The sequence below is a fragment of the Electrophorus electricus genome, chromosome 7 (assembly GCF_041902795.1).
Source record: "Electrophorus electricus isolate QZ-2024a chromosome 7, ASM4190279v1, whole genome shotgun sequence".
Classification (NCBI taxonomy): domain Eukaryota; kingdom Metazoa; phylum Chordata; class Actinopteri; order Gymnotiformes; family Gymnotidae; genus Electrophorus; species Electrophorus electricus.
In genome coordinates this window covers 25,239,112-25,263,017 of record NC_137503.1, presented here as the reverse complement: position 1 = coordinate 25,263,017, position 23,906 = coordinate 25,239,112, and the positions used below count along the sequence as shown (strand labels likewise).

The 23,906-nt window shown below is 49.4% G+C and overlaps 1 protein-coding gene across 26 annotated transcripts in view; it reads right to left on the bottom strand.

Moving 5' to 3' along the window:
* The window catches only part of afdna (afadin, adherens junction formation factor a), a 73,667-nt gene that overhangs the window by 42,806 nt on the left and 6,955 nt on the right, over positions 1–23,906 (bottom strand). For 17 of the 26 annotated variants that reach the window (XM_035524278.2, XM_081718041.1, XM_035524275.2 and 14 more), the window contains exons 2-3: positions 889–1,084; positions 678–790 (exon numbers count right to left, since the gene is read on the bottom strand). In XM_035524278.2, coding sequence (XP_035380171.1) covers positions 678–790; positions 889–1,084 — 309 coding nt within the window. The remainder of the gene's footprint in view (positions 1–677; positions 791–888; positions 1,085–23,906) is intronic. The other 9 variants (XM_081718038.1, XM_081718040.1, XM_081718044.1 and 6 more) reach the window with 1 other exon arrangement.

Genomic DNA, 23,906 nt, shown 5'->3' with positions numbered 1-23,906 from the left:
GGAGAAGAACGAGAAGACAATGAGGAGAAGTGCTCAGGAAAGACGAAAGGCCAAACGATGAGGTTTGTCTTTCCACTTCAAGTACTGGGACCTCAGTTGCATGCTTTCCACACAGACAGACACACACACAGACCCCAGTGTGTCTGAAACTGTGTGCACAGACGTCTGCAGAAGCTGTTGTCTATGGAAGAAGAGCGTATCGAGGAGTTGGGGTAGAGAGTGTGTGTTTGTGATAAAGAGAGATGGTGCACTTCATAAGATAATGAAATGGTTTGCTGATGTCTGTCTCCCCCACCAGGAGTATAAGCACACTGGGCAGAGTTTCAGTTGGCTCTGTATGTGTAGGTTGACTGCATGCACGCACACCACTTTGGAGCCTAGAGGCGAATTACTTCAACATTCGTGTGTGAAAGTGCCCCCTGAATCATAACTGACAGGCATTGTAGCCGAACCAAGCCGCTGAAGAGCTTACGGATCAGGGGGCTTCGACCCTAGTCCCGTGGAACCCATGCACTCTGCACTTGTGGTTTTCCAGAACAACTAACATAACAGCAGCCTCCTGAGTTTACTCATGCTTTTATATATAAAAACCAAAAACTTGCACTGCATGGGGACTGAGACCAGGACTCAGTCACTAGACTTGGCACTGAGAAGCCAAGTCTAGCCCCACCCCTCACCTTCGGGACAATGTCATTCTCGTTCTTGAGGACGAAGCGTCCCTCTCTGTCGTCTTTGTTCCAGTTGAGCTGCACCACCAGTGGCTTCTCGTCCAGGTCCAGCTTCCGCTCTTCTGCCAGAAATGGGGGAAGTACACTAGTCACCACCTCTCCGCTTTCACACAAAACCCGCCACCCCCCTGTGCCACCCCCCCGCTGTGCGGCCACTCACCACCGCTGACGTGGACCTCGTACAGGGAGTATTTGGGTGAGGAGAGCATCCTCATGTCGGGCCGGAACTTCTCAGCCAACGTCTCGATCACGTCTTGCGTGGTGGCCGTGCTCGACACGCGGATGCACTTGGTGGCGAAGTTCCCTGCCACCCTGTCCTGGAAGTAGAATCGCATGACGCCATGGAACTCCAACTCCTGTCGTGGGGAGATGGAAGAGGCGTTAGTCTGGCAGGTTTCATCCCTCACTCACGCTCTCAAACCAGCCTGCTTGACGGAGGTCCTAGTGTCTATGGGTTTTGCTGCTCCCACTCTGCAGAGCTCCACCCCTTTCACTTAACAGCCACACCTCTTGAAAGGCCACACCCACCTCTTGGTAACGGCGAGCAGGTGACCTGTAGCGGAGGTGGGTGAGGGAGGGAGGCTGACCTTAGGTGATGTGCCTTTGTCTTGCCGCACGGGACTTGCAGTGGGTTGACGGCACCTTTTGTTCCACTACAAAAGTCAAGCAGGTGGTTCTGCACTCGCCTCTTATTTCAGAATATTGTTGGAGCAACGTGAGCCTTAACTGATCATCTGCGTGTGTGTAATGAAACCCCACGTAGGACAATCACAGCACAAAGGCTTCCAAAAACAACATGGCCGCTCGTATACCCTAAGGTATCTTCCAATCCCAGGTAAACCTCTCTCTCAGCCCTGTAACACACCTGGCTATTGACAGGGTGGGGGTATTTACCCCCAAGTGGTCAAGAGGGATTGTCTACTAAGTATTCAATAAGCCAGAACTAAAAATTTCTAAGAAAGGACAAAAGTTGTCCATCTTTGATCATACTGAGGCAAGCGTGTAAGAAAAGCAAACAATTTTAAGTGGAATTTCCCTCCAATTTTTGTAAAGTCTCCATGGCAACAGGAACAATAGGGGTGAGGTGACTTCCTGTCTGACATTTCCTGCCTGACCTGATTATGTTTTGTATAGTGTGAGTTCATTTGTTGGCCATGTTTATTTGGGTATGATTATTAGGGGTATACCACTACCAACAACACCTGGGCTACAACACACACACACACAGTATAAGGACAGACTGAGAGGGCAAAAAAGAACACAGACACAGGAACGAGTCAGAAGCAGGCTGAAACTCAACTGTTTGTTCTCTTTCAGACACAGGACCACCTTTGACCAGGACACATCCCAGATAGCAAGGGCCTAGCCCAGCTTAGTCACCACACACACACACACACACACACACACACACACACACACACACACACACTCCCCTGGCTGGGGTTTGGGGGACTGTAAATCAGTAGTGGGTGGAACCCTGCACTTCCACCCATTATCCATCTGGATTTCCAGAATTCCAAAATGCTGGTGTAGTTTGGTCTCAATCTCTCTCCCTGCCTGCGGGATCACCCTTGTGCCTGCAGAGGTGCATTATGGGTTTGCAGTCATACGAAGAGAACAAAGAAAGACTGTGGCCTAGTGGATTCAACTGAAACCATACAGACCTTCAACTGGTGAAGGAGGGAAGGTTTCAGCATGGCAGGAAAACTCACCCAAAATCCTGTTAGCACCTCACACACTTTCACGCTGTTCACTCAAGGTTAGAGTAAAACAGCAGCGTACGTCCACAGCAGAGACGACCGACACTGGGCTATAACTCGTGCCTACCAGCAGGGGGCAACAAAGCGTCATTTGATATAAAATGTCTCCAGTGTGCCCTGGCAGCCAGGATCTGGAAGTGAGCCCCATGCGGTCCCAGCTCAACCCCAACTGCCTCGACGCTGGCGTTTAGCAGGAGACAGAGCGGGCAGTGGCTCAGGTGAGGCTAGTTCAGAAACCTCAGACACTGGGGCTTTTCAGCAGCCAGGACTAGAGCTTCGCAAATAACGCGGGCTGTTCTCGACGCTCTCAGGACTCTCAGGATGAAAGTGCGGTTTGTCTTTGACAGACCATGAAAAGAAGCGCCGCGGAGCACAAAGGCAACATGCTAATTGGCCGTGCCGCACACAACGTGTGGGACTAAACGCTGAGCTGCACGGGAAAACCGGACTACAGCTATGGGATGAAGGGGGGGGGGAAAAAAAAAAAAAAAAGAAGATCCAACCACCTGTGAGTGTATGTATGTGTTTTGGCAAGACAGAGAGCACATGTGTGAAAGGAGTGGGGCAGGACATCGTACAGGACATGAAATGACCTGCTCCGAGGTCACCGCTCATCCCTTAACTACAATTAGCATACTAATAGAGCAGCAGGGCACTCAGGAGGCCTGGTGGGCACAATAAGTGATGAGCAAACACCGCCCAGCCAATCAGTGTACATGGGAGGGGAGGGGCAGGAGATGACCTCGACAACCGAGTCATGTGATCAGGACAAGGGGGGGCAGCATGGCGACAAATTTAATTGTGTGTGTGTCAAGCACTGTGTGGGAACAGGACAGCAGTGCAGCACCAGTCACCTCCAACACACAGCAATTCTGGGAGGAATCAAAGCCTGTGATGTGCGCGCGCGCGGTTGTGCCTCTCACAGCTCTGCCTCCACACCAGAGAGCTCGCACGTCTGTCGGATAATCGCAGGGAGGGCGAGGATTGGCTGGGAGGCGTTTCGCTGTTTGATCACATGCACGAAGCTACGAGTCTCAACATTACGTCACTCCTCCAACAGACACCCTGTGCAGCTAGAGCAGCTTGTGACGCACACGCATGTGCGCAGACACACACACACCTCTGTCAAACTGGTGTGTCAATTTACTGTCAATACACAGAGGTGAAAGGCACGCACGCACACACGTCATAAATTCGTCAATTTTTAGCACTTTTCTTCAAGACAATACACAGAGGTGAAACACACACACACACACACACACACACACACACACACACACACACACACACACACACACACACACACGAGACTCTGAGTGGCCTCTGCGGGAGCCTCCAGATGAGCCATTTCCGAGGTGTCCTTAATCAGATGTCTGGAGAGTGGCGGAGAAGAGTGAGAAAGCCAATTACGGTCAAGTTTACATAACAGAGGAGTGGAGCAAAGGGCCGTGTAAACAGCCCCAGAAACATGGCCTAAAGGTGGACAGGGGGGATGGGAAAAGGAGGAGATGAAGGATGTCGGTCGGGTGATGTCAGGGGAACACCCTGTCTGTGGTACGCCGTCGGGCGTGCTGTGTTGCTCAGCGTCACGCAACGGGGTAGAAGCAGCAAACATGATCTTCAAAACAGAGCGCCAATCCTGCCAACAACTAATGAAGACAAACGGTGACTGATCAGCCTGACCCCATGCTGGGGCTGGGCAGGGGACAGCGGTGTGACCGTGCCGCGATATGAATCGTTCTGTCATTACTGATTGGTCAGCTTTGGCTTTAAAATGATATTTAAGGTCGGTTTTAAGATCCAAGACTTCTCAGTTTTGCATTTTCCCCTCCATCTTTTGTCGTGGTAGCGGGACGCAGAGGCGAACAGCAACGACTAGCAACGGGCATTCCCTCCGCCTGGCACGGCTGCGACGAAGCTCTGCGAAGAGGCTGGCGTTCGCCGCGCCGGGCAGCAGGTGCGGGGAGCTCCCTCGCGGGCCGCTGCCAGGAACTGACTCGCTGCACGACACGCCAGATAAGATGGGAGTGTGCGCACACGTACAAGCATGATGTCATGTACCAGGAACAGACAGTATGAAAGGAATCTTGACTATATCTCTGCCTTTTATCATTAACTAATTGAAGATATAAACCTTTAGGATATCTACGATGCTCATTATTACACAGCCTAGCACAAATATAACTGTTATTAAACTCTGGTGCATCTGATCTCTAAGCAGATGGTTAATGAATAAACAATGGCAGGAAAGAGTTGGCAGGAGGAGACCAGGCTGCCGTGGGAGTCCTGACAGCCACAGACAGAGTGCTGCTCTCCGTCTGTGTGGGACACCGTGTGGCCCAGTGGCGCTGCGCTGGGTGAGAATCCGGCTGGGCTGGGCTGGGCTGGGGTGAGGCTGGATTCTCACGCCTGGGGTGTGGCAGGGAGGAGCTCTGTGGAGGCTGGGACAGGGCCACATTACAGCGGGAGAGTGCGTGGAGGAGAATGGCATGGTGGGGTCGTCCATGTTAAGCCGAGTGGTGGGGACACAGTCGGTCCTGCCCGCCGAACCCCGCACGGACCAAGTCTGCGGGAAGACTCGGATCAACTTACAGGGCAGGAAGGAAGGGGGGGGGTTCTTCTTGTAGCAGCACCAAGATTAAAATCTGTTTACTTCGTTTACTGAGCTCAAGTAAACAGACATTACATTTTTAATGATGGCTGAACTAGCTGAGAAATCCACGCCTGGAGGAGCTAGGCTATGGAGGAGCTAGGCTGAAATTTAATCACTGCCCTGTGAGAACGGAACGATCTTCGCCACACAAGAACCGCAAGCCAGCAGCAAGGCCACTAAACGCCTCTCTGGGGAATCTGAGGTCAGAAGATCCCGGGGTGGGACGGCTGCTGGCAGGAGACGCCCGCTGTGCTGGAGATGAGGGCCATGGGAGCAGCCAGTGCCATCTCAAGGGGTTGTCCCATATAATATTGCAGTAGTACGCCAACACTGGTTTCACAAGCAGGTGCGATATAATATTAAGAACTCTCATAAATAAATAATATATAACGCTTCTTGTATTTAGCACGATACACTTTGGTTTCATAAATGGCCATTTTAGGCCGATGGTTTTACATCAACGATTTTGTTGCAAAACATCATTGCAATTATTTTATACAAAGTTGCCTGAACCAAAATCCTGTGCCCGGGGGCAGCCAGTCCGAGGCCTAAAACAGCCCCAGGACCAAGCTGGGTGAAGGGACCTTTACCGAGGGCACCGCGCTGTGCCAGCCACAGCACAGCGGACAGGAAGCCTTCCCTCCACAGGCCTTTAATCAGAGTGAGCATTATTTGCATGCATGTACATGATGACATCATATCCTGGCACCAAATCTCAGGCTCTCAGCTCCTGCCTTTCCTGTTCTCACACACACACACACACACACACACACACACACACACACACACACACACACACACACACACACACACACACACACACACACACACACACACACACACACGCAGTTTATGTGGTTTTGGTGAAATATTAAACATTACGACTGGGAAATGATGCTCTTCAAGTATGACTTCAGAAAAGACTACAGAATATGTGCTCTGCCACGAAGACGTCAAATACAATTTCAGCAGTATTTTTATAGCAAATTCAAGCCATGCTGGAATCTTATAAAAAAAATAATAAAATGATGGACCATAATAAGGCGAGTTGTATGAAATAATGAGTGACTGTTTTGAGGTAATTAATTTGCTTTCTGTGGGACAACTCACACTGGCCATATAATTAACTATCAAATCTTTTAATCTGATCATCCTGTCTGAATGGCTGGTCTCTACACACGCCAGAGACCACCTGCCTCTCTCCCTGACCTCATTTCACCAGGCCTATTGCTGGTGTACTGATGAGCAGAGACACAATTTCTGTGGCTGTTGCCTGTGTGCTGGTGTGCAGAGACATGGCTTACGTACGAGTGTGTGTTTTGCGAGTATTTTGAAAGTTTTTTTTAAACATCTGGCTCCATAGTGGTCCCATGCTTTATTCAATGTGCCCTTAACACAAACGTTCCCTCAAGTACGCACGCACGCAGAACACACACACGAACCACACTTGCGTGCCTGGACCACCGGGTAGTTGGTCCAGCTTCGCTGAATGGGGAGCATAGCTCAGACTCCCTCCATGCAGACGTCGCAAGCACTCAATGGTGTCAGCAATACTCTCAGAGCTCTATTCTGACTGGTCGCTCAGGTCGGACTCTCACCATCGTCTCCAGCTCGGCTCTGGTTGCAGGAGCATAGGCCCCACCCACACCTGCCATCTCAGCCCAAGAAAAATGTGCGTAGTAGCCTGCTTGTGCAGCAGGATTAGGAGTCCCTAGAGTTCTGCCTTGGACTTGCCTCAAGATCTGTTAAAGACACACGTGGGGATTGATGGAGGGTTAACCAAATTACCCATGCACTGCTGACCCAAGCCCCTCCAGACCCTGAGCCAATCAGAGCTCAGGCCAGCATCTGTCAGGGTGTGGGTTTGGGGAAGAGGAACATTAGATGTGGGAACTAAACTCATTAGTAATAGTAGCAGACCATTGTGTGTGTGTGTGTGTGTGTGTGGGTGTGTGTGTGTGCGTGCGCGCGCGCGCGTGCACACGTGTGTCACTGGGGGCTGACCATCTCCTTTCCCTGGGCAGGAAAAGCAGAGGGCAGGAGTTGAAAGGCGATTTCCTGTCCATCACACAGGAATGACCACATCCATACACGGATGAACACAAAATCAATTTCCAGCCCTGTGTCAGTGCCCCATCGCTTAAATCAGTGCGGAAAATGAGCAGGGTCAGCGTTCCTGCGCACAAGACATGAAGCTGCTCATCGACAATTAGAGCACATGCAAAACAAGCATGACTTGTTCAACCTTAAACAATCAGCCACAGCTGTCAGCATGTACTACATTGGCACCGACTTTCACCTGACCACATTTTTTTTTTAACCGAACCACAGACATGTAGCCAGGCGGTCCGGAACGCTGAGGAACAATCCCGTGACACCGTGAGCAGTGAGCGAGTGCACGCGATCCTGCCCTCCTGCCGGGCCCTCTCTACAGCCTGGGGCTCCGCAGCTGTTTTCAGTGGGGGGCGTAGGGGCCGGCGTCCAGCTCCGGGCTCGTCCTGTTTGAGGGAGGCAGTGGGGATAGTCCTTCTCTGCCGGGGGGGAACAATGAGACCCTTTCACACACCCACCACCTCCTTATTGCCCTTCCTCCCCCTGCGCACCTACACCAGACTGCACTTGCTCACTGAGCTGGAGAGTGCTTTCAGTGTGTGTGTGTGTGTGTGTGTGTGTGTCTCTCTCTCTCTCACTCACACTCAAATGAGAGAGGAAAAAAAAACAGACACAGAGAGAGAAGACAAACAAGGGAGAGAAAGAAAATCTTTGTACACATATGCACAAGCCTAGGAAGGAGGTGGCTGACTAGGGGAGTGGCTTTCACACACAGTCTCTGAGCCAGGGGAAGAGGAGAGAAGCTACAGGGTTAGCCATTTACTGCAGGAATGTGGCTCACAGAGAGGCGTCTCAGGGCTGTCCCTCACACCCGTCCCCGCACCAGCGCTATCTCCTAGGAGACAGGGTATAGCTATGTGAGGGTTCATGCAGAGACAGAGACATGGAGATGGGAGTCAAGTCCCACATCAGCCATGAAATGGGTCCAATGGGAACAGGAAATGGGGAGGAAAGTTCAGCGACCAGCTACATCCTGAGCTGCCCACACTAACAACCACAGCCCTGGGGAGCGAGCTACGCTCTCTCAGCCACCCATTTCCTCTTCACATTATTTCCCTCCAGCCCATACACATTTCCTTCATCCTCCTCCATGCCAGGACTCTGAGCTCCTGGAACGCGTGGGGGTTGCTGTCTGGCAGCCTTGCCGCCTTGCTCCCCCCACCCCGCCCCAGACCCTGGGTGAGGAACTGCAGTCTTAAAGCATCTCCAGAGAACTGCAAATCCCACGAGGCTAAGGCCCCCACCCCTCACCGGCCCAAAGCCCTCCTTGTGTAGCAGGCACGTGTGCCAATAGGAGCCCATACAAAGTCTGCTTTGGTTGGCATCCCTACTGGGGTCATGCTGGAGTAGGAGCTTCAGGTCAACTGCTCACTACTGTTCAGCTGGTCACCGTGGCACAGACTCCTGGAAGAAAAGGCGACCGCCTTCGTGACGGGGGTGCGAGAGCAGAGGCAACATGCGAAGTGTGAGGTGAGAGAGAGGGAGCCAGACAAGAGCAGGAATGCAGCAAGGGCTGGAAAACATATGAGCGCACTCGTTTCCATGCAACAGCCAGAGGAGAAGCACTTGGAAGGAGATCGTTTCAGTCTAGCCAATAAGAGGAGGCCATTGAGTGACAGGACTGGCTACTGACCCTTCCTCACACATGGTGCTCGCAATCGGTCACAGCGCTTCACCCAGTGGCTGTTCTGGCCCCAGACGAGAGTGCTCAGCTCAGGGGCCCATACCTGTGATTTTCAAGTGCAATTCACTCATATTGCAAGAGCATCCTTGCCTGTACCAGCTGGATAGGAAACCCAGGCAGCAGACTGGGTCAAAAGCTGACAGGGAGAGGAGATGGATGAAGGCCAAGCTAGATGAGTCCTCCTGATGCTAGAGTCCCGTGAAGGCATGTCGTGCGGCCAGGAGTCAAAGCCTGCTTCACAGCACTGCCTGTCAGAAACAGCACCTTCCAACCAGACATCCAGGGCCTGTTTTATTACAGACCGACAGAGGGTGGATGGGTTAGAGCGGGCCTCTGCGGATCCCTCCATGGCCTCGTCCCTGGGGAGGGGGGAGGCAGGAGACAATGGGAAGGCAAAGCGCTGGCATCAGCAGTGGTGCAGCGGCAGCTCCATGCGGGCAACGACAGGCCTCTCCAAGCACACCTACCAAACAGCCCCAAGCTACCTGGCCAATGGGGAATTACAGGAGAGGTCAGGCTCGCAAGACAGACAGGACAGAAGGACGGGCAGACAGACAGAGCGAGAGAGCCACAGAGCGAGAGAGAGAGAGCGAGCAAGAGACACACGGACAGACAGCTAGACAGACAGAGAGAATGCCCACCCGCTGCGTCTATGCACGACCACAGCATTCTTACATGAAATCAGAAACTTTGAACTTTGTGAGACTGATATGAAGAGCTGAAAACAAATGCACTTTAAATGATGCATAGATTGTTTTAACATCAAACATTCTTCTGTGAAGACCCCACCAGATTAAGTTCCACATACTGTACGGCCAGTGATAGAAGCCACAGAAATCCATTTGGCTCCCACGGACATGCTGGAATGCAGACAGTAAAACTGGACAGGTGTTTCAGGGTGGAGGGGGACCTGAGGGAAAGAGCTCTTAACCTCTGGACTGCCTGAAGGAAACCTCAATTTCCTCTTTGGATCATTAGGACCACAGGCGGGATGTTTGGAGTGGGTCATCCGGGGAAGGGGGGGGGGGGGGTTCACCTCCAAGGGGCCCCACCATAGGCGCGCTCCCCAGGCAAGACAAACACCAATCTACCTCCCCTTACCTCTCACCAGCTGCCTGGAGTGTAGAAATGGCCATGCCTGTATCTCCAGTGCCATGGCATTCAGAGTGTAATGAAAAGGTGGCCGATAGCTGCGCCACCCATACCGCAAGACAAGACAAATGTCTTAGCAATGTTAAGTGTGCCGTCCTGGTGCAAAACGCCATCATCAGATTTCATCTAAACCAGCCAGCGATGATAGCGTGTGCGAGACAGAGCAGCTTTTCTTTTTCTCTCTCTCTCTGTGTGAGAGAGAGAGAGCACGCGCGTGCGTGTGTGTGTGTGTCTCATGTTGTTCAGCGTGCTGAAACGTGCACCATGTAAACAGGCGGGTAACAGTACCTGGGGTGGGGTTTCTAGTGACCGCAAGAATCAAAAGGGCAAAGCTGTGTTTTGGGTCTCTGTGGCCCACGTGTCAAAGAGCCAAACCAGCGGCATTTCTGGCACCCATCCCCCACTGCCCAAAGGGCAGTGCTGCTTCAGTGTGCTATCAGACCCTGGACCCTGGGTCCAGCCGCACCAACGCATGTTTGACTCATGTCAGCTCACATATACAGGAGCAGGAAACCAGTCGTTTGGAGCCAGTGTTGATAAATTTATCATCAGGTACTTCATGTTGGATCATGTGATCATCAGTTGTAACGGCTACTAGATGCACAGATCATACAAGCAAAAAAAGAAAAATGGATGCTACATTGCTGAATTGTGCTGAGACTGGCTGCAACTGGCAGTCAACTACTCTCGGACCTGAAACCAGAACCCCGGCGGGCAGCTGGCTCTTCTTCCTCAGGCGCTATCTGGTTTCTCTGAGCACGTGTCCGCAGTGGGACCAAACCGTGCTCCGTGGCCTCACGTTCTGAACGGCGGTGGCTGTATTTGCAGAGACCAGGCCGGGCTCTGTTTAAGACCATGACCTGCAAAAGGAGAGAGTCGACCGGAAGGATTCTCGCCAAGCTGGTTGCTCCGCCTGCTCTCATTTTACCATGCGAGGTCATCGAGCAGGGCAGGGGATGAGTGAGCAGACTCGGGACGGTTTCCTGCTCCTCAGGTGACTTGACTGCGTCCGTGCTATGGGGAATCCCGGGACACTGAAGCTAGCTCGGGCCAACGTAGGAAGGAGAGAAGCCAAGTCCGTTTAGGCTAGCAGCATCTGAGGTGGGCCAGTCCATCTCAGAGTGTGACGTGCTGACAGAGCTTGAGGTTTGAGGGCAGGAGTGACGATTGGGAAAAAAAAAAAAAAGACTCCGGAGCTGGAGCAGCTGAGGCAGGAACGCAGGCTCGGTCAGGAGCCGCGAGGGCTCTGGCTGCACAGGTCTAGCTTGTCTGTCTACACAGGTTCCAGATATACCCAGCTTCCCCAAGCTCGTGCCAAAACTTTCCTCTCATCTGCCTGTCCAAGTCCTAACATTCCTCCTTTTAATAATGCACTTACATGTTACTGTGGTGTCTGTTACATGACAAGGAGATATTTGCAGCTGTGCCAAATGAATAATTCACTGACACGCGGAGTTCTAAACCTTGCCGTGTGTAAATTTATCCCACACACACACACACACACACACACACACACACACACACACACACACACACACACACACACACACACACACACACACACACACACACACAGTCTCTTCACTGCTGTCTTCGTGTCAGTAGGAAATATCAGGTAGAGCCTTTTCCTTTTAGGCCAATTAAAAATGGTGACTTTGTGAATTCAGTACATACGCCAGTTTGCACAGTGGTACTGTGGTCTCGTGGTCAGAGAGTCCAGGAGTGCCTGGACGACTGTGACAGAAGCTGTTGAATGTGTGTCAGCAGAATTCTACAACCTTCCAATGATTAATTATTAAAGAGATCAAAAAGAGAAAAACAAACAAAAACAAACAAAAAGCAGAGTGCCAAGATGAAAGAAAACTTTCATTCATTTTCCCAGGCTCTCCCTTTGCCCCTCACACACGCACGCATGTGCTTGCGAACAAAAATGAGTCATCTTTAACGCACACAAATTTGATTCTGATCTGACTGAGCATTGCTGACATTCAGTCATGAGTTTTCAACGCAACCTGCTGAGCCGCACGGCAGAAACAGCCAAATCAACTGTCCGGGACCCAAGTTCCCCTGAGCACGCTCAAGTCCAGCCTCGTTGCCGTCACCGGGCTGAGGCTGGAGCCTAGCCGTGCTTCCGCGCTGGGAACACCTGGCAACACTTTGCATCACACCACGGGGGGCGGGGAGGAGCTGTTCCCTCTCCGCGCTCCTGTAACGCCTGACCCTTCCAAAACCCCCTTCCAGGCCAAACTGAGCACGGGCCTTTTGTGGACCCCTACGGGCTGGATAATCAGCAACTGTTTGCTGTGGGATTCAGATGACAGTCAGTTTGAGGAAGGAGGCCCGTGTTGGCGTCGGCCACAGGGCGGCGGGAAACCGCTCCACCTGCTGGCCGCCCTGCAATCGCGGCCGCCTCTGCAAAAAATGGTTGGATACTCGGCTGTGCGTGCTCAGGTGTGCACGGCTCCAGGGAGGGACGCTGAGGAACAGACAGCTTTTAAAAGATGGACATGCTGGCAGTGTGACGAGCCTCTGAGAAGGCAGTCGCCAGCTCGGCTTCTTCAGCCCGTATTCTATACGCATGTCGTCCGCAGCTTGGCTGCTGCCATTCCAGGTGCCAAACAGAAAAAGACAGAGCTCCTTCAGGCCTTTACCCAGTTAGGAAGACAGACAGAAAGATAAACAGACAGACAGGCAGACCAGATAGGAAGACCAGGCAGGCCCGACTGCAGCTGTGTCAATAGAAAGGCTCCACCCTGGTACTGGTGCTAACACTAAAAAAGAAAAATTATGACTAAGGACGACGTGAAAACCTGCTTTGTCTTTCTAACGTCAGTAATTTTACGGTCTTCTGTTAGTACAGGACAAAATCAAATCAAATCAATTGATAAATAAATTAAAACACATGTGAAACCTTCCAGCCTGATTGTCTTGAACAATCGTTTTAATCCGGCACAGGTAAGAGGCTGTGAAATGTGGTGGAGAAATTGGTTTCAGTGAAGGCTAAGCCATAATTTTCATTCAGAGCAACATTTATCAGGATTAGCTATTGTTAATGTGCACTGAGATTATTTGGTGCATAATTTGTCTCTAGATAAACACAAGGATTAAATGACCATGTGTTGCATTTGGCACTGGCTTGAGTGTCAAGGGAGGGACAAATGGCACCCTGCTCACTAGAGAGTGTGTGCACAGACACAGGCTCAGGAAAGCAAAGACATTGTTCAGCTCTCTGGAGGCTTCCCTCCCCCATAGTCTTCAGGGAAGAGATCTCCGTGTCTCCTCGGAACGTGAGTGTGTGTATGTGTGCGCGCGTGCATGGGGTGGACATCATAATCCCCTTGCTGTACCAGGCGGTGAGGGGAGCAGTGGAGGAATGTGGCACGCGGGGTGTGCGGAAAGCCAACCAGGGTAAGTGCTTTCCCAGAGAGCGCATGCAGCGGCAGGGTGTGTGTGCGTGTGTGTGTTTTGACTTCATATGTTGGGACTATTGAAAACAGAAGGGAAGAGCCCTGGAAGAGCCAAAAGAATAACCCCTCCCTACCAGAAATGTTGAATCTATGGTTATGAGACTGTACATCATTAAAGAACTCAAGACATTTAGGCCTACTATTCAATACAGCGGAGCAGATAACTATCTGGTTTGCCCATTCAATTATCACACTGTCATTTGTTAAAGCTGTGAGATAAAGCTTGGAATGACGTGTTATGAATGCATCATTCACAATACATGCAGGGTATGCATTATACAATGTCCTGTTTTGACCAATTTTCCATTAGAAAGTTCAGGATAGTGAGCAGTTATCCTGAAAAGCTGTTATCCTGAGGGGCATCCTGTGCCTAACGTTGCATACAGCCTGCAAGTTCTGATCTGTGACGCTCTGAACATTATAACTGTTGAGAGGGCAGCAGACGTCAGGGGAAGGCAGAACGAAGCCGAGACCAGGGGCTTGACAAAGTGGATATCATCACACATGACCTCGCCTCACGTGTGTGTGAGTGCACACACGTGTTTGTTTTTCCTGTCTCTGTCTCTCTCTTGTGACCATGCCGTTGTGGGTGGCGACTCTCTGGTTTCATTGTATTGTGGCAGCGAGTTCTGAGAGAAACAGTACTGCTCTAATGGGGATTACACAATACAACCAGACCTCTACGCAGCAGACGGGGCCTGCACAGCAACGCCACACTTCTCGTTGCCACACACCGTTTGTGTGGCCCGGGACACACCTCTGCATTCCAATTCGTTGGAATGCATGTCATAATATAAACATCCAATACCATTCCACAGGATCATGTTTCATCAAAGTAAATGAAACAAACATTCCCAAGGAGTTGGAAACTGATTTAGGAACTTAAAGCATTCAAATCTGGGCAGAGGAGCCCTGAGCTCAGTGCTTCATATACAGAGATAAAAGTAGGCAGAATGATTTTCGAAAAAGGGATGTTCGTCTCGGTGCAGGAATGCATCGTCGTCCATGACGTGATGGGTCAGATCAGGTTGGCCCAGGCTGGTCCAGGTGGGGGCACCCCGGGGAACCATCCTGACTCGCCGTGACGAAAGAAGTGCCAGACTTGGGAAATTAATGACATGGGCAGAAGCCTCAGTCCCCTGCGCAAGGGCAGATGAGCCCTTTGCAGTTTGACTGAAGGATGGTTTATGACTGCAAGTGGCATTTTGGAGACGAAACTAATAGTGACTGGTGACCTGAAGCAGGACTCTGGAATGACCTCTGACGAGGCAGTTAGTCCCAAGCTGGAAAAACCATTAAAAGCAAAACTACAAATCCAACAGCGAGCCACATAGATCCAGTCCACTGCAGAGTTTCTCCTCTACATCTTTACCTACATATTCCACTCCGTGGTTGGAAGTTCAGGTATTTAAAGTTACAAATAGTTTCTTTTCCCTATTCACCAAACTAAGCAATGTTTTCACTCATGCTGCTCTACTGTAACAAGTACCATCTGAAAGCAGTTTTTGGCTTCTAGAAAAGAACAAGGTATATTTACTTTAGAAGACTGGGTGTAATTATGAACTTCAAAAGCAAAGTCAAGACAGAAGTGCACTCCCTCCTCTAAAAGTAAAGGGCATGTCAGCGATGATCTGAAGCCTTATCTGGGATAAACAAACAAAGTTGACAAACAATCCTGCCCCCCTGCTGTGCTCGTAGGATGCTGTTAGCACCAGCAGGAGCTGTGAGGTATGTGACGACCACAAACTGGTCAGCGTCAACGTCCTTCCAGCCCTGATGACTTGGCAGGAGTCCGGAGAGCAGGATTTGGATCGCGGTCTAGTCAGCCCCCCTTTTCACAAAATCTGGTCTTTTCCCTTAGCTAGTTTACCTGAGCCAGAAGTCAAGGCTGTCTCGGGACGTTATGGACTGTCCTCTTTCGCCCTCATTAAGCTTATTGAGAAATCCAGCTTTATGAAACACTCTAAGAGCGACAGCCGATCGAGGTTGTCAAGGGTTAAACAAAAACAATGGATACAATACATGCACTAAAACAACAAAGAGAATATTGTTACTTTTCATGGGGGGGGGGGGGGGGGACCAGTCGGCTTGGTTCATTAGTTAAGAGGAATTCATCTCTCTCTCCCCCGCCTCCTCACAGCAGTCTATGGTCCTGCACTTAATTACACTAACTAATGCTATTCAGGGCACCATGCACAGAGCAAATCACCGCCGCCCCAATGACAGGCGTGTGAGAGCAGAGGAGAGAGTTGGCAGAGATTTTCAACAAGAGATGCTCTTTTAAGCAAACCATTGGAAATAAAGTCTGTCTTATATTACCAAGCCTCAATTTAACCACCACCACAAAAAAAAAAAACCCAACAACAATAAAAGAACAAAAAAAATATTTCCAGCTCAGAACTCAAAAACAGCAGGTGCCACACTGACACGACATGCCTCAACATCTTTCCAAATAAACACCCCTACCCAAGCAGCTCATTAGCACCTGCGTGCTTAACTCCAAATCTGCCAAACAGCTCTGCTGAGCTAACTGGGAGGCGCTGGGCTGCCGTATCTATGGATACGACAGCGCAGGCTGGGTGTAGTCAACATTTACACACAGACTGTATCAACAGCGCTGCGATAAAGATACACCGACCTCAAGGCTGAAAGCAAATCAGCAGCCACCGAGCAGCCGGCTCTGCCCAAAAGCAACGCCAAGGATGTTGCACGTTCACGCTACTCTGGACTGTTCCGCGGGGCCCGGTACTGCAGTTCACAAAACTAGTTACTGTTTGAAGATTAACTCCTGTATGGGAAGAACATGTTTACGCTGCAGTCAGCCGGAGTTGAAGTTTAACCACTAGCAAGTGAAAACCTGTTTTGCTCTACTACAGCAAACCAAACCACGGGAGCCATGCGAGGCAGGCCGGTGCATTTAGTGGTCTTCAGAGTACATCGTTCCAAAATCTTATAACCACTTGCAAAAAAGAGTCTAGAATGCTACAAAGTTGTCCAGAATTAAGTTTTAAAAAAATGTGTTTTTTGATTTCATAATATTTTTTCAAACCTTTTGAAATAGCACCTCAGATGCCAAGAAGAATAAGGCCAACCATAATGCCCTGCCAGTGTCCACAAGCACTACCACCAACAGATCAGAAAGGTCCTAACCTGCAGGACTGCTGCTAAATTAAACACACTCAACAAGCAGGAGGCAATAAAGACCTGCTTTAAAACTATTTTGTTTACTCCATTTCTTTTCAGTGTCTTAGTCGGCTTTTATGCTGCTGCTGTTTGTGTACATGTTTTGTGTTGGGATACAGCCAAAGGCAAATTTTCCAGAAATGGCCAATGAAGTCATCCATCTCATAATTCTCATAATTCCCCCAAAATTCCAAGCATCTGATTAAAGAAAGACTGAGCTCAGGCTTATGCTTGGCTGGACTGCACATTACACAGAGGAGGTCAACTTGCAGTCCAGTTTCCTGAAATGACTCTCACCTTTTCTTTCACATGCGGTCCTGGGAACGTCAGATCCTGAGAAACACGATGTCACGGTATCGGTGTGCGCACAGACTGGATAATATTAATGTGAATTAGTAACTGGAAGAGACAAGCACACAAATCACACCCTGAGAAAAGATGGCAGCCCAGCAACTCCCACTGGCTGTCACCGCAACGCGAGAGCACCAATTAGTGTTCCGCTGAACGATAATCATCCCAGACAAAGAGGCAGGCTTTAGCCTTCACGTGTTTCCTGGCAGCCAAGAATATGGGGGAATTTGGTCAGTCTCTCATCACCGTCTTGGGAGAGGATCACGTCCAAGGGTGATGCAATGCAAAAGCAACTGAGAAAACTCCTCCGTGGGCTTGGATCAAGTCTCCTCTCTCCCAGATATGAGGAATGGTTCGACTAAAAAAGACAAACAGCAAAAAGAAGAGAAGTAAAATGCCCTGCATCAAACTATTACCACAGCATCACACTGATGAGCCCTGGCCTTTTGGCAGGGATCGCTGTGGTTCATGAGTATCCAAGACACGACCTTGTGTTCGCACAGGTTTGTCATTAATCACACGCAGCGCTGAAGTGCAGCATGGGACTAAAGGAATGTGTTAGTCCCATCACTCACCCAACGAGTCAACAGATATCAGGTGCTCAGTAGTAAAGAAAGGGCAAAGAGGCAAGGATGTTCATCAGTGATCCATGTCTAGGAGTGACCGCTTTCTCAGCGGTGTCCTGCTGTGGCACTGTCCTGCCGTGGCCGACATTACGCAACTCGTCTGGGTTTTTCAGATGGCAGAGTGACCCGAGGATGAGGCCCAGGCAGATGTGGGTATGACCCGAGAGGGATCTTGAGCTCTGCACACCGCAGCACAGCAATGCAACACGGGCAACAGACAACTGTAGTCACTGTGAGAAAAGCCTGTCTCGACGCACCACGAAGTGATACTGAGCTAGTACAGATCCACTTCACAAGCAACACTATGTGCACATTTTAAGTAGTTCCCCAATGGTATAAATCAGTTTACAACCAGTTAAAATTTGCACAGATAAGTCGATGTTCCGGCCTATTACTTATCTGATTTCTAATCGCATTATCTAAAAGCAACTTGTCTGAGTGGCACAGATGTATTGTAATGTTAACTATGGCCAAAGTTAGCTATGCAGTAGGTCATGTCTCAACCTAGTGAACTCTACTTATCTACGACAGATTAGCATGACATCCGACACCTCTTTCAGAGTGCTTTGCTATCTCTTGCTATCAAGTCCAGAGACAGGCTGTGATGTACACAAACCAGACCTCTGGCAAGCCCAGAAGATTTTAAAAAATCCAATAAACAAACAAACAAACAAACAGATAGATAGATATAGATAGATAAATAAAGGCAGAAAGAATTTTGTGGCCCGACAGCATGTATGCTAATCAGATCTTTTGTTGCAAACTATTCAACATGGCATCACCAGGCCCAATGCAAACAGGCCTTTTGTTATAAATAAGTGCTGCTTTATGTCTAGGGACAGACGTGGATAACAACCATTTATGCCATACGCAGTTGGTGTGGCATGTGAATGGAAAACCAAAAGTGGTAGTTTTTGAAGACCCAACTGACGTAATCCAGCCATGCCACAAGATCCCACACAGCCTTTCTTAAGGAGAGAGCAACACTCCTTAACCTTTAACTTCTTGACGCATCAACCACATTTATGACCCATGTCTAAAAGGAGGGCAGTTAGTCCACTAGCACAGAGCTGGTTACCAAAAGCTTCACAAAGCAGCATTAGGTCACAGGAGCTTAGTTAAACAAAAACACCCTGTGATGGCTTTCAAAAAACATGAATTAATAGCTGTACTTGTCCACTGTGTCAAATGGTTTGGCAAAAAGTGTAAGAGCAACACGGGCCTTCCAGAAGGCTCATCTGGAGGGTAAGGCTGGAGCACAAATGCACCAGGAGCAGACCTCCATATAAAATATACACATCTTATTCTAGACATGCACCTGCTGAAGATGCCAAAGGAGGTTTTGGGAGCATTGGATTTCAGTGGCACTACTACTGTGAAACAGCACAGATATTAAAGCAAGCATAAGTGTTCATGCCCTGCGCAACGTCATGATGGAGGAGGAGAGTCTGCATGTTGAAAGTGTGGGTCATGATTCACAAAAGCACTTGAGTACTTTGATCTGCTTTGTGTAAGATTCTTAACGTCTTTTATACTTTAAAAAAAAAGCTTTACTCTATGGGCCTCCATTGACCATGCATGTGAAGGACGTGTGTGTTATGATGGTCAAACAATTTTAAAAGTGGTGGGTGGGTAACGCTTAACTGGGTAAACAGTGTATGCAGGAATTGTGTCACTCATTAGATTAGACAGCATGAAAACCACAAGTTCATTAGTTATAGCACTTGCAGTGTTTTTCTTCTTCTTTTGAAGGCTCTTTCTGGTTGATGACAGCTCATCTGATAAACTGGAATTTCACATCGAATTTAGCAATGGATTCCAGATGCATGTCATCATCTCCCATGAACCGGTGTCATTCATCTGCCCTACATTATCAAAGGCTTTTTAAGGCGGGACTGCACAGTGGGAGTAGCTCATGGAATGAAGAGGGTCTCCTTTCTGTGTAAATATTTTCAGAGGGTGATCTATGAGTGACTACACAGGCAAAGATGGGAAAATGATGTCAAAATACTTCCAGTCAGTGCAGCACTACAGAAACCACGACAACACCCAACTAACCTATAAATAAGGCATTCCTCACATGGCTGTAATGTTATAACAACAGTTTTAAAGTTATATATCCGTATTCCTGATGATGGTTTACACATATGCGGGAGACCTGCCGAGACCTGCCGACTGCCTTTGCCCAACAGCTGTTGTTTTGTTGGGCAGAGTAGAGCTGATGGAGGGAACAGCTTCTTCAACTCTAGGACAATGGTAGAATAAGCCAGCAAAAGCTGCATGTGAATTATTCTTCACCTCATGCTCACTAATGTCACAGATCAACCATGGCAAACACTTAACCATGGTGGCAGAGTTTGGAGGCAGGGGAGGTGGAGGACAGGTGATAAATAGGAGGACCAAGGTTAGGTGATGCTTTTATATTGGCAGCATTGTAACCAGGGGGAGTTGCCACTGGTGGTACATCATGTCCTTAAGAAGAGTAATTTAATCTGGTCCTGAAGTCTCTGCACAAGGCCAATGGATCTGATGAGTGTCCCTCTAGATCAGGACAGCAGTAAAACTACAAGAGCAGTCAGGCTCAGCAGGCTTAAGTGTGGATTGGTCGTTAAGGCCTGGGAGAGTTTCGGGTCTTCTCCACTAATAGACACAGACAATGTTTTCTGACTTGCTGCCTCTGATACGGTTCTACTGTTCTGCTCAACATAAGTGTGATACAGGCACATTATTGTTCAAATTAAATCAATTAGAGTAGGGGAAAAAAAGTCCCCTAGTCTGGATGGGTTCAACAGTAGAACTAAAAGTAGCTGTACTGAAAGTAAACGATAGTCCTTCAGAAACAAATTCTTGCTGTTAATATTTTGTCCTTCGATGCTGTGCAGCACAATTTCCATGGCATTAGATGCGACAGGGTGTTCAGGCAGGGGAAAAGGACACATTCCCCTTTAAAGACATAAGCATAGTGAAATTACAGGCCCCTCCGTCATCACGATGGAGGCCAGAGAGGGCTCAGGCTGCCTGGGTAGCAGGGCAAAAGGTCCCAGCGTACATTCGGCACGGCAACCAGCAGTGGTGGTACACTTACGTGGGCCACTACCAAAAGAAATGACCATCACAGGAAGTACAAGAGCGCGGGAGGTGACGGAAATCGCACACAGAAATCAGCCCACTCCTCCGCCGCCTAAATAACTACGCAAAAGTCAGCGCCAAGAAAAGTTGCAGTCTGCCTCAGTGGAGAGCAGCGAGAAATAGAAAACCTTACAACAGGTCCCTGATTGTTCTTCGTAGGACATCATTCAGCCTTCCCTAATAGATTGAGCGGTGACAGCCAGCTCAGACAAAAACGCTTTTGAGTGTGCTGTCCAGACCAGCCAGGCTGAGTACACAAAAGAAGCTTTCTAAAACAAGCCGGTGCACCTCAACTGCATTATACTGAAAAAAATGCACCTTTCCCGTAAAACTAGATTAGGTCACCAGCACCAGTCTGAAATGGGGGACCTCATCTTGGTTTCCCATTAGCAGCGCAACTGAAAGGCACTTTGCCTTTTGCCTTTATTGAAATCAGTTTAACCTAGCTTAACCTAGGCATACACTAGCATGAAGGTTTACATTGTCCTTTTCTTTTGGACTTTGACAGAGTGCTGCCAATAGTGAAATGCAGCAAGTACCCACATCCAATTTGCATGTCTGTAAAACCCTATTTGAGCAAATCTGTGCTTCAAGACGTGCCTTTGAACATTGTTGGCTAAAAGATCCTTTGAACATTGTTCACACACTCCCACCAAATCCCACCCCTGGCAGTTCTCCTCAGTCAGCCATTAACAACTTTGGTGTAGGGAGAGAAAGTACAGACAAAATCATCTAATTTTTAATGTCCATATCACAGCACTGAGACAGAGAGCACACCTAGAGCACACACCCACCCTCTATACCACAGTGGCCATGGTAACAGAGAAGACTAAACTGGGAAAGTGGCGTGGACCTCCATACTCACACCTCAGTATCATGGTATGAGAACATCATTGGGTGAAACATATGCAGCTGAAGTAAACATATTTTTCACGATTGCTGATCTATATGATTGGTACACTTACTGTTTATCCAAATCCTGCCAGCCCAAAGGAGTCAATTCTATTGAGAAATTCAAGCCTAAATATTATATTGAAAAATATATATATATTCCTGTCAATTAGTTAAATATATGACCATACCACACTACTGAGACATTTAGCCCTACTTCAGACTTAATGAACGGTGAGGTTTCTCAGTCACCAAACAAACACCTAAAGCATTTGCGAAATATGTAAAAAAGGCAAGCGGTGCAACACCTCGCCTGGGAGCCGGATGGCTCCTCACACATGGAAGCCTTTTTTTTTTTTGCATGGGTCAGTGTTTCACTCCTAGAGCCACACGGAGCTCCAAGTTGTCCGTCAGAGATGCACCACGGCTCCTGCTCCTCAGGGCAGGCCACAGCCTCCCGCCTACGATGCCCACCCACCCTGGATATTCTGCCCAGCACTGTCAGGCAGACCCAGCCTGGCCCTCGTCGCAACGGCTTTGCGGTGCCGTTGAGGTGGCCTCCCCGTCTTGCGCGAGCCAGCTGTGCTGAGAAACGCGGTGCGCCCCCATCCTGGCCAGAGCTGGTTTGATGAAAAGAAGCAAGAGGAGAGCAAGGGGAAAAAGCACAGGGAGGAGCAGGCTTTCGCGCTGGGGACATTCTCTGGGGGCGCGCAGTAGTCCAACACATCTGAGGGGCGGTGCTGTCCTTGGAAGCTCTCCCCCTGCAGAGGTCGGTGCTCGCACATGCACAAGTTCATACACCCCTTCTTACAACATCACTGCTCTCGGCCGGAGCTGTCCCCCGCTGGCGCCTCCGAGGGGTTGGGCCGGAGAACCCATGCCAAACTAAGCCCACAGCATCCGCAGGTCATGCCACTCTGTTTCACAAACGGCAGAGATAACCTGATGCGATAAAAACAGCTGATGAATCTATCGGCATCATACTTTCACGTAGAGGCGACTAAAACGGCATATCGGGGGACCCAATGCAAGAGCGGTTACAGGAAGAGAAAAGCAGCATGTTTGGCTCGAATGGCTGGAGAGTTTGAGCAAGGAAGGTGCATGAAAACAAGAAGCAGAAAAAGGGAGTGGCAGGGGAGTAAAACGAGAAACAGCACATGTTCTGAATTTGGTCGCTCAGGGTGAAGGCCCCTCCAGCACAGCTCTGCTCCAGGCACTGAATTCCAAGAAGGCAGGGAAGAACAGGACATTCCTACACTCGGCTGTTGGAGGACGTGATGGTCATTATTTCATGGAATGACCACAGTCTAACCCATCTTAGATTAGTTAAGCTACTTGACTTGTAATCAGAAGGATGCTGGTTCAAGCCCCACCACTGCCAAGTTACCACTGTTGAGCCCCTGAGCAAGGACGTTAACCCTCAATTGCTCAAGCTGTACTCAGTCAGAATTGCTAGTCGCTTTGGATAAAAGCGTCAGCTAAATGTAAGCATAAAAAACCCCACCTCAACGCCCCCATAGCACAGGGGGCCTTTTTTTCCCGGTGGGGCCGGACTCTAATTTCACTGTTATCTTAAGGCCAGCTCTCTGTCTGTCCACCAGCCCTTCATCCTGCAGCCTCCTCCCACAACCCACACACACAATGCCTCAGCTTATCTCCCCTGTCCAACACAAACAGGGGGTTGCCGGTGGGGTCGTTCTGTTCCGCTCCCCAGAGGGGCGGAGCCTGCCCTTTCTCCCTCCACCAGTCCTCTCCAACACCACCACCACAGAATGGACATCCATTCTGAGCCATTGTCCAATATGCAAAGGACTGGCTATGCTGATCAGTAAAATATGCAAGTGTAGCCTTGGGGGTTGTGTGTGTGTGTGTGTGTGTGGGGGGGGGGGATAAAGCACAACTCATTAAGAATTCCCTCAAGGGGCCCTTCAATGTGTGTGGAATGTGTACAACATGAAGACAATTAGAAAACACAGGCTGAATTTAAGCAAAGCAGCCAGTGTTGGGCAAAAAAAGGGACATCTTCAAGGGATCCTCTCCTGACTGAAGCATTTTACAACTCGAGTGACATTTCCAGCACCCACTGAAGCATGCAGAGTGGGGAGCTAGTGCACTAATTCCATGCCGTGCCATAAGCAGTCTCAGAGCGGTTGTGCAGTCTCTCTGCCCT